The following is a 15,799-nucleotide window of genomic DNA, read 5'->3' on the forward strand; positions in this document are numbered from 1 at the left end:
GTGAGGAGCAGCTGCTGGGCCGGTGTGCACAGAAAAGCAAGGGAGGGGTAGAGGACTGTGCTGATGTACAGGCGGACATGACGCTGTTATATTTGTTGGAAATAGAAGGGGCAGTTGACAGGGTTATATCCACAATGTCTTCTGTGATTAATTATATTCAGAAATTTTAGCCAATTGTTTTATTCTCTTAATATATATTTTCTTCTCAAGAAACTATCATTGTTCTTCTTTTCCTTGTTTTACAGTGAAATGTTTTTAATTAACCCTCCTGGAATAACTTTACTAGGTGAAAATGATTAAAAGTGTGATAGGTTAAAAATGAAACTTTAAGCTTCTATTTTTCATTGACTCTCAAGTGTACATGATGTAATTTATTAAGCCAGCCATTCAGGACCACTTTGGCCATGGAAGAAATTTAAAAGTAAGATCTACATGTATTGACATGAAAATGTGTTCTCGGAAAAAAGACAAATGTATTTAACGTCCTACTTATTTTATAAGTATTTATAAATATTTAGAATGAGTTTGGACATTTTAAAACAATGATTATCGCTAGGGTGTGTGATTTATAAAGCAATAGAAGTGCTTTTCCTTTCAGTATTTTTGTGTTTTAGATTATTATGTTGGGTATGTTCTGCTATTATAACTTTACAAATCTTATATAAGATGGGAAAATGAATTACTATGCTGTTTTCCTTCTTTCACCTGCCTTTCTAATTCCATGGGAATAAAGGTGTTTTTGAGACAGACCAGGTGCAGTGAGCAGTCCATATCCATGGATTCCACATTCGTGGATTCAAACAAGCACAGATCAAAAACACTCAGAAAAAAAGGGGGCTGACTGTGGTGGCTCATGCTTGTCATCCCAGCACTTTGGGAGGCTAAGGTGGGCAAATTGCTTGAGCCCAGAAGTTCAAGACAGCCTGGGCAACATGGCAAAACGCCGTCTCTACAGAAAATACAAAAATTAGCCAGGCGTGCACCTGTAGTCCCAGCTACTCAGGAGGCCGAGGTGCGAGGATCTCCTGAGCCTGGAAGGTTGAGACTGCAGTGAGCTATCATTGCCCCACACTCCAGCCTGGCAACAGAGTAAGGCCCTGTCTCAAAAAAAAGGATTTGGGAGGATGTGCATATGTTATATTCAAATACATGCCATTTTATTCATATATCTGGGACTTGAGCATCCGTTGATCTTGGTCTCTGCTGGGTATCCTGGGACCAGCCTCCTATGGATACAGAGGGACCGCTGTCTAAGAACCGCTGGTCCTATCTTTGACTTCTGGTGGAATAGGAGCTCCATGTAAAAAGGAGGAGAAGCTGCAGCGGGTTATTAGCCATTTGTGAGTCAGGTCACTGTAAAACTTTACAGATCAAAAGTTTAAAAGACAAAAAGCATCCTCATAAAATGACTTAAAACCACCTGTTGAAATATTACATATATAATTCATGTATACTAGTCATAGAGCATATTAAAGATATTTTGAAAAACTAGAAACTTCTATTAATCCAAATTTCTGGATGTTTCCTTATTCATCCTTATTTTCCAAGGACCTGCATAACTTTTCCAGCATGTAATAGCTACCTAATTGATATTTTTAGAATTGAAATACTGAAGTGACTAAAATCTAAACCTTTTTCATTCTGGCCATAGGATGCTTATAGAATTTTATGAGTCGCCAGATCCAGAAAGAAGAAAAAGATTTCCTGGGAAAAGTGTTAATTCCAAATTAAGTATCAAGAAAACTTTACCATCAATGTTGATCTTAAGTGGTTTGACTGCAGGCATGCTTATGACCGATGCTGGAAGGAAGCTGTATGTGAACACCTGGATATATGGAACCCTACTTGGCTGCCTGTGGGTCACTATTAAAGCATAAACAAATAGCTGTCTCCAGACAATGGGATGTGCTACATTGTCTATTTTTGGCGGCTGCACATGACATCAAATTGTTTCCTGAATTTAATAAGGAGTGTAAATAAAGCCTTGTTGGTTGAAGATTGGATAAAATAGAATTTGTGACGAAAGCTGATATGCAATGGTCTTGGGCAGACATACCTGGTTAATACAACTTTAGCACCAGGGCTGCTGGAAGGGTAAAAGCTAAATGGAGTTTCTCCTACTCTGTCCACTTCCCATGAACTAATGACAACTTGAGAAGCTGGGAGGATTGTGTATTTTGTAAGTCAGATGGCTGCATTTTTGAGCATTAATTTGCAGCATATTTCACTTTCTCTGTTATTTTCAGTTTATTACAACCTGACAGCTCTAAGGTCTTATTACTAAAGTATTTAGTATCTTGCAGCTAGCTAATATTTCATCTTGTGCTTATTTCTACAAGTCAGTGAAATAAATTGTATTTAAGAAGTGTCAGGATGTTCAAAGGAAAGGGTAAAAAGTGTTCATGGGGAGAAAGCTCTGTTTAGCACATGATTTTATTGTATTGCGTTATTAGCTGATTTTACTCATTTTGTATTTGCAAAATAAATTTCTAATATTTATTGAAATTGCTTAATTTGCACACCCTGTACACACAAAAAATGGTATAAAATATGAGAAAGAAGCTTAAAATTGTGACTCTGATTCATTATAGCAGAACTTTAAATTTCCCAGCTTTTTGAATATTTATGCTATTAGTAGTTCCCTATGTCTGTGCCATAAGTGCTTGAAAACATTAAGGTTTTCTGTTTGTTTTTTTTTTAATATCAAAATAGTCAGTGTGAACCTTGGGTGGACCCCAAGTTCACAAGATTTTTAAGGTGATGAGACCCTGCAGACATTCTGCCTAGATTGACTAGCCTGTGCCTTTGCCTTCTTCTCTTTGATTGAACAGAATATTCAGAAGTCACGTTTCTGTAATGTGGTGGATTCCCACTGGGCTCTGGTCCTTTTCCTTTGGATCCCGTCAGTGGTGCCGCTCAGCGGCTTGCACGTAGACTCGCTGGGAAGAAATGCAGAGCCAGCCTGGGCTGCCCACTTTCAGAGCTGACCTCTTTAAGCCCTGGTGAGTGGGCTTCACCAGCTACTGCAGGGGCATTTTGCATTTGTCTGTGTCAAGAAATTCACCCTCTCAAGCCAGTGAAATACAGACTTAATTCATCAGGACTGAACGAATTTGTTTATTTCCCATTAGGTTTAGTGGAGCTACACATTAATATGTATCACCTTAGAGCAAGAGCTTTGTTCCAGGAACCAAATCATGATTTTCAGCCATGGAACAATATATCCCATGGGAGAAGACCTTTCAGTGTGAACTGTTCTATTTTTGTGTTATGATTTAAACTTTGATTTCCTCATAGTCCTTTAAGTTAACATTTCTGCTTACTGCTACTGGATTTTTGTTGCAAAAATATATCAATGGCCCACATGAAACATACCAATTGGATCATGATAAGCAAAATGAAAGAAATAATGATTAAGGGAGAATCAAGTGACTGTGTTACACTGCTTCTCCCAGGCCAGAGAGTAAACTCTTTCAAGCATCGTCTTTGAAGAGTCGTGTGGTGTGAACTGGTTTAGAATGGATGCACACATCCATGCACACTCAGGATACTGTTGGCCTAATCATCAATGGGGCATGGGTAAAACTTATGAAGTTTCCTCATGCCAAATTGTAATTTTCTCTTACCTGTGAAGTAAAATTTAGATCAATTCCATGTCTTTGTTAAGTACAGGGATTTAACATATTTTGAATATAATGGATATGTTCTAAATTTGAACTTTGAGAGGCAATACTATCGGAATTATGTGGATTCTAACTCATTTTAACAAGGCAGTCTGACCTGCATAAGATCACTTGAATGTTATGTTTCATAGAACTATACTAATCTTCTCACAAACGGTCTATAAAATATAGTAGTTGAAAAAATTTTTGTATCAAAATGTTTGGAAAATTAGAAGCTTCTCTTTAACCTGTATTAATACTGACTTGAATTCTTTTTTAAAATTAAGAACCGTATACCTACCTGTAAATCTTTTCACATATCATTTAAACTTTTGTTTGTATTATTATTGATTTACAGCTTAGTTATTAATTTTTCTTTATAAGAATGCCATCGATGTGTATGCTTTTATGGTTTTCAGGAAAGGGTGTGTTTGGATGAAAGTAAAAAAAAAATAAAATCTTTCACTGTCTCTAATGGCTGTGCTGTTTAACATTTTTTGATCCTAAAATTCACCAACAGTCTCCTAGTACATAAAATAGGCTTAATGACTGGCCCTGCATTCTTCACAATACTTTTCCCTAAGCTTTGAGCAAAGTTTTAAAAAATACAGTAAAATAATCAAAACCATTAAGCAGTATATTAGTTTGGTTATATAAATTCATCTGTAATTTATAAGATGCATGGCCAATGTTAATTTGCTTGACAATTCTGTAATCATTAAGTGATATCAATGAAACATGTCAAATGCCTGAAATTAACTAAGTTGGTGAATAAAAGTGCCGATCTGGCTAACTCTTAGACCATACATACTGATAGTTTTTCATATGTTTCATTTCCATGTGATTTCTAAAATTTAGAGTGGCGACAATTTTCCTTGCTATGGGTTACATAGGCTTTATTTTTTCCTTTGTTCATAATTATATTCTTTGAATAGGTCTGTGTCAATCAAGTGATCTAACTAGACTGATCACAGATGGAAGGAAATAAGACCAAGTTCAAGACCAGCCTGGGCAACATAGCGAGAACCTGTCTACAAAAAAATGAAAAAAAATTAGCCTGGCATGGTGGCAGTGCAACTGTCGTCCCAGCTGCTCGGGAGGGTGAGGTGGGAGGATCGCTTCAGCCCAGGAGGTTGAGGTTGCAGTGAGCCATAGTCATACCACTGCACTACAGCCTGGGTAACAGCACGAGACCCCATCTCTTAAAAAATAAAAAGGAAATATAGAAATACAAAATTTGCTTATTATAGACACACAGTAACTCTCAGATGTATACCACAACAAATGTGAAAAGAGAAATGTCTATCAAAGCAGTATTTTGTGTGTATAATTGCAAGTGCATAGTAAAATAATTTTTAACCTTAATTTGGTTTTAGTAGTGTTTAGATTGAAGATTGAGTAAAATATTTTCTTGGCAGATATTCCGTATCTGGTGGAAAGCTACAATGGCTTTGTAGTTTTGCACAGCTTGCTTTATAAACAAGATTTTTTTTCCCTCCTTATGTGCCAGTTTTCATTACGAGTAACTCATACTTTTTGATTAAAGAACTTGAAATTACATTATCGCTTAGTATAATTGACATTATATAGAGACTGTGTAACATCCAGTCATTAGAATGAAAATTAGTACTTTGGTCAAACTAATATTTAGAACATTCACGTATTTATCAAATATTCATGTAATTAACTGAATTTGAAACCTTTAATTCAACTATTATGGAGTGCTTGTACGATCACTAATTGACTCAGTTTAGAGTAGCTGCAACTCTTCGATACTTATCATCAATATTTGACATCTTTCCCAATTTGTGTATGAAAAGTAAATCTATTCCTGTAGCAACTGGGGAGTCATACATGAGGTCAAAGACATATACCTTGTTATTATAATACGTGTACTATAATAATACCTGGTTATCCTGAGCAGAAAAAAAGTTATTTTTAAGAAAGTCACTTCAAATAGAAAGCTGAAGTACTTCTAATGTACTGAGGGGAATCTAATATGTGGAACAACCTTTCAATAAAATGTTTATTGATGTTGAAACAGATCAGTTTTTTCATCCGGATTATTATTGGTTCATGATTTTATGTGAATATATAAGATATGTTCTGCAATTTTATAAACGTTCATGTCTTCTTTTTAAAAAGGTGCTATTGATATTCTGTGTCTCCAGCAGGCAAGAATACTTGACTAACTCTTTTTGTCTCTTTATGGTATTTTCAGAATAAATTCTGACTTATGTTACTGGGATTATTGGTGCCTCGTTAATTCAGCAATAAAGGAAAATATGGATCTCAAAAGTTGGTGATAAAAAGTTATTTCATATATATGTGATAAAGTTTACATGTTTTTTTATATATATATATGTTATATTGCCAAATACGGCTATTAAATATTACATAATATTTTAAAGGTTCACTTTGTTGGGATACTAGACAAGCAGTGCCCTAAGCCTCTTGCGGGCATCCTCTCATCTCACTGTCATCACAAACCCCATGCCACAGCGTAGCTTGACCACTACAAGTAATGCATCTGCAGGCACACTGCCAGGTTTTGGATACCGTTTGTACCAACAGATACCTTATCAAGGTAAATCCCAGACTAAAAGAGTTGGTGCTGTGTCACTACATGCATAACTAAATACGTTTCCTGCCGGGCACGGTGGCTCACGCCTGTAATCCCAGCACTTTGGGAGGCCGAGGCAAGTGGATCACTTGAGGTCGGAGTTTGAGACCATCCCTGGCCAACATGGTGAAACCCCATCTCTACTAAAAATACAAAAATTAGCCAAGCATAGTGGCAGGCACCTGTAATCCCAGCTACTCGGGAGGCTGAGGCAGGAGAACCACTTGAACCCTGGAGGTGAAGATTGCAGTGAGCCAAGATGGCGTCATTGCACTCCAGCCTGGAGGACAAGAGCGAGACTCTGTATCAAAAAAAAAAAAAATTCCTCTCCTGTTTGATCTTTCCCTTACCTGTAAAGAGGGGAGAATATGTATTTACTTCATAGAGTTCAGGGAAATGACTCTCACTAGTTTGAGACTCTAGGTATAAAAATACAATTTTATATCATTTCAACACCCGTGTGAGAGATTGTTCTTCCTAAACCATTTCAGTTTTATTTGCTGTCTAAAGTGTGTGAACAAGTAATTGTCCGTTATTTTCTGAAGTGTTTTGGAACTCAACACTTGACTGTGAGGAGTGTTTGTTACTAAACATCTTTCTGGTTATTTCAGCTCATGTATATTGGTTCTGTGAAGACATGCAGAGCTACTTTCTGTCTGGGTCACAGGTCAGTTCTTGATAATTTTCAGACAATGAACCAGTTTTCATTTGTCCATGACCACCTTTCTTCTTTTTCCTCAACTGCACCCATCTTTTGTAAGGTCTTTCAGTTGATTGCAGAGAAGATGGCGGAGAAAAGCCGGAATTCCCACCCACCACCGCCATCCCAATGTTTTATCTTTGGCTAGCGTGGAAAAGAGCAGTAACTACTGTGGGAGATCATTTGTTTATGTAATGGAAACAAAAATGAGGAAAGAACCTGACTTAGATCAGAGAACTGATGTATTTAGATTCTTTTTTTTTTTTTTAGACGGAGTCTTGCTCTGTTGCCCAGACTGGAGTGCAGTGATCTCAACTCACTGCAACCTCCATCTCCCTGGTTCAAGCAATTCTCCTGCCTCAGCCTCCCGAGCAGCTGGGATTACAGGCATGTTCCACCACACCTGGCTAATTTTTTGTATTTTTAGTAGAGACGGGGTTTCGCCATGTTGGCCAGGCTGGTCTCAAACTCCTGACCTCAGATGATCCACCCGCCTTGGCCTCCCAAAGTGCTGGGATTACAGGCGTGGGCCACTGTGCCTGGCCCTATGCATTTGGATTCTTAAGGAGCACTTTCAAATTAAATATCAATTGAAGAGAACTAGAACTGAAGAATTTCTGTGTCAAACTGTTTAGCAAATGTGAGTAGAAGCTGGGAGATGTGTCCTGGAATGAATGAATGCCATCTGTAAAATACCATACATGTGTTATGATTTTATTGTTTTCCTGCCTTGGTTGATTTGGTTTTACTCTGAAATAATTTTCAATATAGAATTGTGATCATTGGAATTTGGCCATCTGGTAGAAAGTCAGGCAAAGTTAATAGCTATCTTCCTTAAAGATTTCTGAGGTTGGGATTAAGGTAGTGTTCCCAAGGTCTTCTAAAACGGCAGCCAGAGCTGTGCACTCACTTCACAAATTTGAATTCCTGCTCTGTGTTAGGCGCTGTGCTAGGGGCTTAGCTAGCAGTTATTTCTGGAGGTTCCTGTGTATGGTGTGAAGAAAGCTTGACAAAGACTCTAGTGAAGCCAAAGACATAGTAGGGAATGAAAGCAAGGCATCGCCACTTCCTGTGAGGACACGTTACTGCACAGGCACGTCACTGTCATCTCTACCATGTTCCTTGTTCAGGTTTTGGCAGAGCCCCTAAGCATATGCCCAGGAAGGGATCTATGTGGAAGTTGGCTTTTTCTGATGCATTCGATGTTAGCTGGTTCTCGATGGTCGGTGATTCTTGGCTGAATCCAGTAGGGTGAAAACAGTTGCTGCTCCGGTTTAGTTGAGCTTGAGCATGGTGGCACATCAGGGTCCCGTCACTGATAACACCATCAGTAACACACTGTGTTTTTCTTAAAATAGGGGCTTTCTGTTGTCCAGATGATTGAAACACAAGGTTCTTTATAACTCATTCTATGTTTCAGTGTTTCTTGTTTGGGAAGGAGATTTGGAGAGGAGTGACTGGGAGTAGATGGAGAGTTGGGCTTATGGACATGGATTCCAGAACCAGGACACTTAGGTTTGAGTCCCTGCCCTGCCCTGCCACACCACTAGCCAGCAAGGGACTGTGGTCTGTTTTTTATTTTTTATTTTTATTTTTTCAGACAGCATTTCACTCTGTTGCCCTTGCTGGAGTGCAGTGGCGTGATCTCAACTCACTGCAAACTCCACCTCCTGGGTTCAAGCTATTCTCTTGCCTCAGCCTCCCGAGTAGCTGGGATTATAGGTGTCTGGCACCATGCCTGGCTAATTTTTTTTTTTTTTTTAAATAGAGATGGGGTTTTGCCATATTGGCCAGTCTTGTCTCAAACTCCCGGCCTCAAGTGATCCACCTGTCTCGGCCTCCCAAAGTGTTGGGATTACAGGCATGAGCCACCGTGCCCGGCCTTGTAGTCAGTTTCTTAATCTCTGTGCCTCAGTGTCCTGAAATATAGAATGAAGATAACAGTGATGGAACCTACCTCACAGGCATGTGAGGATTAAATGAAATCATCTATGTGAAGCACTTGGATTAGTGCCTGTCACATTCTGAGCACGCAAATGTTAGCAATTTTTGTTACTACTACAACAATTCTGTGATATGATGGTGACAACCTGCCTTCCTCTCCAGAAGTCCAAGATGAAATTGGGTACCTGGACTATCTAAAATTCTATTACATTTGTGCCTTTTATTGTAAACCACCTCAAATACTCTGTGTGTGTATATGTGTGTGTGTGTGTGTGTATGTATACATTTAGGTTTTTGGTATGTTGTTCTAATGGGGCATGTAACAAATACAAAATAGACATTGTCAAGTGAAATGAAGTATACAAAAAAAAAAAACCCTGAAGATGTACCCCCTCTTCTTGTGTACTAATATCTTTATCCTTTTTGTTTCCATATCTCCTCCCCTCTTTCTGTTTCTAGAAGTTGACATAAATGAAAGATAATGAGATTAGAAAGAAATCCAATATAAAGTACGCCTCCATGTGTCTAAGTACCTGGTGGTTTCTGGCTCTGTTCTCTCGAACATGGTTTTTATTCCTGCACCCACTCTTACTGGTTCGTGGATAGATTTTGGTTCCTGGTATATTTTATGACTTGACTGGCAGCTCCAGTCTAACATAAAACTGGCAATAGAACTTAAACTGAGCTTGGCCTCAAAGCGGTACAGTGAACAAAAACATTGTTCTGAGGGTCAGGAGATCTAGAGTTGTGGTTGGGTCCCAAGTATGTAGCGGTGGGTCTCCTCTTTCTGGACTGCAGCGTCCCCTGAGATGCGACTGCTAAAGACCTTCCCATCCTACAGTTTCATTCCGCATGTGTTCCCCGGTGTTCTGCCAGCCAGGTGGGCCCAATGCCTGGTGCATCTTCAACCACCCCTACCACCTGTCTCTCCAAGCAAGTCTACTTGGTGGTTTCTTCATCCAGTCTCCATCTGCTTCCTCTCTGCCTTCACCCCTCAGCACCCTCCCCACCCCCAATGTCCATTACCACTGAGCTCAAGGCAATGCAGCCAACAGCTTCCCCAGTTGCTCTGTTAGGACCTGTGCGCCACATACCCACCCTCCACATCAGCACTTCCCCGTATGACAACCGGAGCCCCATGTGACTATGGAGCCCTGGAAATCAGAGACGTTAGTGTGAAATGCCAGATTTTGGAAAATAAGTACAAAAATGAATAAAATAGTTCATTAATCTTTATGTTGATTACACATTTTAGTGATATTTTGGACATATCCTCAAATTATATTAAAATTAATTTCACCCCTTTTAAATGTGGCTACTAGAAGGTTTAATATTCGCTCTTTGGCATTATATCTCCATGGGGCAGACCTGATGTACAAGATGACTTAAAGGGGAGGAAGTTTCACCCCAGCTTTTGTGTCTCAAAACTACTGTGATTCCTGGCACCGATTAGGCAATCAGCAAGTTTGTTTAATGGATTCAGTACACATAATTTGAGATGACATTTTAGGGTTACCTCAATCATAGTTACATTATCACCTGAAGATTTTCTAAAGCAATTGTGTTTGAATTTTATAGTCCAAAGTCAATGGATTATTTAAAAAAGTAAATGGCATAATCAGTCAACATTTAATAAATGATACGGAAGTTATGATTTGAAAGAATATTCCAGGAATTCTTAGAGTTCAAGAAAAAGCACAATCAAAAAATAAGATCTGAAGCAAATATGAGAATATTGAGATGTGTTCATTCTGAATTGGCCTTATACTGAATACTATGTCATACTATTGCCTTTGTGGGTTTTTTGGTTTTGTTTTGGTATATTTACATTTTTTTTTCCAAATTAAAACAATGTTGTCAACTAGGCATATCAGTTATTTTGTCTAAAAATATTCTAAGGGGATTCCATACCGTATTATGGTTACTAATTAAATATGTCACCACTATTCTTTGATCACTAGTTCAAGTATGGGTGGAATCCGCTTAAAGCTTGTCATTTTCAAGGAATTGTAAACATCCTCCTGTTTCTTACTGGTGTATATCAATGAATATAATCAGTTAATGGTACTGTGATTCCAAATAGTAATTATTGAGAACATCTGTTTGTTCTTGCATCTGCTTATAATGAAGAGCTAAATTTTTGTTGCTTCTGTCTGCTCCTTTCATTCTTCCCAAAGGAAATTACTTGGGATGAACTGTATTGAAAGAGCGCGTTTATAGTGGTCTCACAAGTCACTTAAAGAAAGAAGCCAGGGCGGTCGATGGCATTTTCTCATCTTCATAGCCTACACACCTTTAGATTAAGGTGCTATAAAATCTGAAGGAAGGGACTGAAATGGCCTTTGCAAAATTATGACTGAGACAGTGAAATGGATCTGACTTAACTGACTCCGTCTTGCTTCTAACCTCCAAGCTGTCCTTGTTCATTCCTGAGCGTAGGCTGAATTAACTTTGGGAGAAACTCAGTTTATAGTTTAAACAAAGATGGTAACAGCCCTTTCCCAAAGCAGACCTCCTTCTTGCTTGGGGACTAGATTGCCTTTGTAGGACTAACATTAGCCACAAGATTAGAAATTATGGTTTGGGAGTCATGCAGCTGGAGGCTACAAGAGTCTGACCCTCCCTAAACCGCTCCTAAGATCAGTGCTTGAGCGATTTTGCAGACCTTGCTCTTGAAGGGTCAGCTGGCCCCACCCAGATCAATAAACTGGCTCATCTGATCTTGTGTCCCCCACTGAGGAACTGACTCAGCCCAAGAAGACAGCTCTGACGCCCTAGGATTTCATCTCTGACCAATCAGCACTCCTGTCTCACTGGCTTGCCCCACTCACCAAGTTATCCTTAAAAACTCTGCTCCCTAAATGGTCCGGGAGACTGATTTGAGTAATGATAAAACTCCGGTCTCCGGCAAACAAACAAACAAAACCCTAAAGGGTGCCGACAGCAAAAGAACAAGCTGAGCTGCTTTAGCAATATCGCAGTTAGTAATTCCAAGATGTGCATAGGAAAAAAAATAATTCTCCCTGAGTTGTTAAAAGAATGCTCTTGAAATTAGCTGGGCATGGAGGTGTGTACTTATAGCTACTCCTGAGGCTGGGGTGGGAGGATCACTTGAGCCTGGGAGTTCGAGGTTGCGGTGAGCTATGATTGCCCCAATGAACTTCAGCCTGTGCAAAAGGTGAGACCCCGTCTTAAAAAAAAAAAAAAAAGAAAAGAAAAAAAAGAATGCTCTTGTAATCTAGGAAATAGTTTTGGCTCTTTAGGTTAGGAAAAATAGTCACATGTAAGATAAATGTCTACATAGCTCAGTGTAGTGACACAATTGGGAACAGACTTGCAGGAAGCCTTAGAGAGGGAGTTGAGCACAGTTGGCTTCACCATACAGAGGAGGAAACCACAATGACTGTAGCAGGAGGAAATATCAAGACTTCATCAATATCTCACAGTAGAGGAGTAGAGGTGGGAAGTGGTAGAGATAGAAGGGTAACCATCAGGTGACTTTCTTATAAGGAGTATTTCATTTCTGTATAAAAGAAATACAGTTGGGCCCGGTGGCTCACACCTGTAATCTCAGCACTTTGGGAGGCCGGGGCGGGCAGATCACCTGAGGTCAGGAGTTCGAAACCAGCCTGACTAACATCATGAAACCCAGTCTGTACTAAAAATACAAAATTAGCCAGTGTGGCGGCGCAGGCCTGTAATCCCGGATACTTGGGAGGCTAAGGCAGGAGAATCACTTGAACTCGGGAAGTGGAGGTTGCAGTGAGCCAAGATCGTGCCATTGCACTCCAGCCTGGGCAACAAGAGTGAAATTCCGTCTCAAAAAAAGAAAAAAAAGAAAAGAAAAGAAGAGAAGAGAAAGAAGGAAAGAAAGAAAGAGAAAGAAAAGAGAGGGAAGGAAGGAAGGAAAGAAGGAAGGCAGGCAGGAAGGAAGGAGAGAGAGAAAGAGAGAAAGAAAGAAAAAGAAGGAAGGAAGGAGAGAGAGAGAGAGAAAGAAGGAAGGAAGGAAGGAAGGGAGGGAGGGAGGAAGGAAGGAAGGAAGGAAGGAAGGAAGGAAGGAAGGAAGGAAGGAAGGAAGGAAGGAAGGGAGGGAGGGAAAGAGAGAGGAAGAGAAAGAAAGAGACAGTTGACCTTTGTGCAATGCTGGGGTTAGGAGGCCCAATCTCCCATGCAGTTGAAAATCCTCATTTAACTTTTGACCCCCCCACCCCAAAACTTAACTACTAATAGCCTACCGTTGTCCAGAAGCCAATAACATAAACAGTTGCTTAACACATATTTTGCATGTTATATGTATTACTTATTGTATTCTCACAGTAAAGCTAGAAAAAGGAAAACGTTATTAAGAAAATCACATGGAAGAGACAATATATTTACTATTAAGTGGAAGTGGATCATCATAAAGGTCTTCCTGCTCACCATCTTCGTGCTGAGTAGGCTGAGGAGGAAGAGGAGGGGTTGGTTTTGCAGTCTCCAGGGGTGGCAGAGGAGGAAGAAAATCTACATCTTAGTGGACCTTCACAGTTCAGACCTGTGTTGTTTCACAGTCAACTGTATATATAGAATAAATCTGATTTCATATATATGAAGTGTATCTCATACATGTGTGTGCATGCGTGTGTATGTGTGTGTGTGTGTATATATATATATATGACTTTCGGTTGATAATAATTTTTCAGACAATGCTGAATTGCCTCTCTGCACATCCCCAGTGTTAAACCCAGGATCTATGTGGTCATCTTGGAAGTGTGCCTCATGTTTTATGGATGGCTGACTTCCCACTCTATGTACTCAGTGACACGATGACATCTTCGTTTTTAAAAATTTATTGTGGGCACACAGTAGATGTATATATTTACGGGGTACATGAGATGTTTTGGTACAGGCATGCAATGTGAAACAATCATGTCATGGAGAGTGGGTATCCATCTCCATAAGTATGTATCCTTTGAGTTACAAAGAATCCAATTTTAAATTTTAAATTAAAAATTTTAAATGCACAGTTATTATTGAGTATAATCACCTTATTATGCTATCAAAGAGATCTTATTCATTATTTCTATTTTTTAATACCCATTAACCACCTCCCATTCAACCCCTACTACCCTTCCTACACTCTGGTAACCATCGTTCTTCTATCTCCAGGGGTTCTATTGTTTTAATTTAATTTTTTTTTTTTTTTTTTTTTTTTTTTTTTTTTTGAGACAGAGTCTCGCTTTGTCGCCCAGGCTGAAGTGCAGTGGCGCAATCTCGGCTCACTGCAAGCTCCACCTCCCGGGTTCACGCCATTCTCCTGCCTCAGCCTCCCCAGAAGCTGGGACTACAGGCGTCCGCCACCACGCCTGGCTAATTTTTTTTGTATTTTTAGTAGAGACGGGGTTTCACCATGTTTGCCAGGATGGTCTCGATCTTTTGACCTCGTGATCCACCTGTCTCGGCCTCCCAAAGTGCTGGGATTACAAGCGTGAGCCACCGCGCCCGGCCATTTTAATTTAATTTTTAAATTCCACAAATAAGTGAGAACATACGATGTTTGTCTTTCTGTGCCTGGCTTATTTCACTTAACATAACGATCTCCAGTTTCATCCATGTTGTTGCAAGTGACTGGATCTCATTTTTTTATGGCTGAATAGTACTCCATTGTGTATACATACCACATTTTCCTTAACCTTTCATCTGTTGATGGACATTTCGGTTGCTTCCAAATCTTAGCTATTGTGAACAGTGCTGCAACAAACATAGGAGTGCAGATATTTCTTCGATAGACTGATTTCCTTTCTTTTGGGTATGTACCCAGCACACAATGACATCTTTAACCAAACTCTTGAAGCCTCAGAGTTAATTTGGAGACAGCTGAGTTTGAGATAAGTGGCATATCCTTTGCATTCCATAATTTCCATACACGCCCAATTACCATCTTTCCGAACACCTTCTAGAAATCATATTAAAACATTACATGCATCTCATGCCATGTCCATCTGTCTCTCCTGGACTGGGTCTTTATATAATCTTGCTTAACAAGTATTAGGTTGGTGTAAAAGTGATTGTGGGTTTTGCCATTACTTCCAATGGCAAAAACTCCGATTACTTTTGCACCAACCTAATATTTTACAGTTGACAAAATTCAGAGAGCATCAGCCATACCCACATTTAAATAAAAGTTGCGTTAAAAACAGAGTAGCAATCATTTGTTGAGTATCCACTATCCAATAGATAATGTGCAAGGTTCTCTCCCTTGCTCTACCCAGACCCTACTTTAATTCTCACAAAAGCCCTGTGAAGTAGATAGGAGTCCCCCAGTGCCCTACCATGAATGCTTATTATCTTTTAAAAATCTCACCATTAGCCAGGCGTGGTGGCTCACAACTGGAATCCTAGCACTTTGGGAGGCCGAGGTGGGCAGATCACCTGAGGTCAGGAGTTCAAGACCAGCCTGGCTAACATTGTGAAACCCCATCTCTCCTAAAAATACAAAAATTAGCCAGGTGTGGGGGCACACACCTGTAATCCCAGCTACCCGAAAGGCTGAGGCAGGAGAATCACTGGAACTCGGGAGGCGGAGGTTGCAGCGAGCAGAGACCACCATGCCACTACACTGCAGCCTTGGTGACAGAGCAAGATGCCATCTCAAAAATGATAATATTGAATAATAAATAATAACAATCTCATCATCCAAAAGCAGAACTGGGTCCTAGGAGACACCTGACGGCTGCTCTAGTGCCACATAAGAGAAATGAAGTGTGTCTGTGGGGGCTGGAGCAGAGAGGCTCCTCTTCTGGTGCTGGGAGTCATGGTTTCCCCAATCCTCCCCCTGTGGCCTCCCATGGGGTGGAGGACAGGATGGGTTTGAGGGTTGAAAGGAGTAGAGAT

At 39.8% G+C, this 15,799-nt stretch overlaps 1 protein-coding gene across 5 annotated transcripts in view; it reads left to right on the forward strand.

Moving 5' to 3' along the window:
• The window catches only part of AGPAT5 (1-acylglycerol-3-phosphate O-acyltransferase 5), a 53,493-nt gene extending 47,786 nt beyond the window's left edge, over window positions 1–5,707 (forward strand). For all 5 annotated transcript variants that reach the window (XM_007961598.3, XM_007961600.3, XM_037985360.2 and 2 more), the window contains one exon: window positions 1,652–5,707. In XM_007961598.3, the coding sequence (XP_007959789.3) occupies window positions 1,652–1,877 (226 nt within the window). In that variant the 3' untranslated portion in view covers window positions 1,878–5,707. The remainder of the gene's footprint in view (window positions 1–1,651) is intronic.
• The last annotated feature ends 10,092 nt before the right edge of the window (window positions 5,708–15,799 follow it).

This window comes from Chlorocebus sabaeus, chromosome 8, assembly GCF_047675955.1.
Source record: "Chlorocebus sabaeus isolate Y175 chromosome 8, mChlSab1.0.hap1, whole genome shotgun sequence".
NCBI lineage: Eukaryota > Metazoa > Chordata > Mammalia > Primates > Cercopithecidae > Chlorocebus > Chlorocebus sabaeus.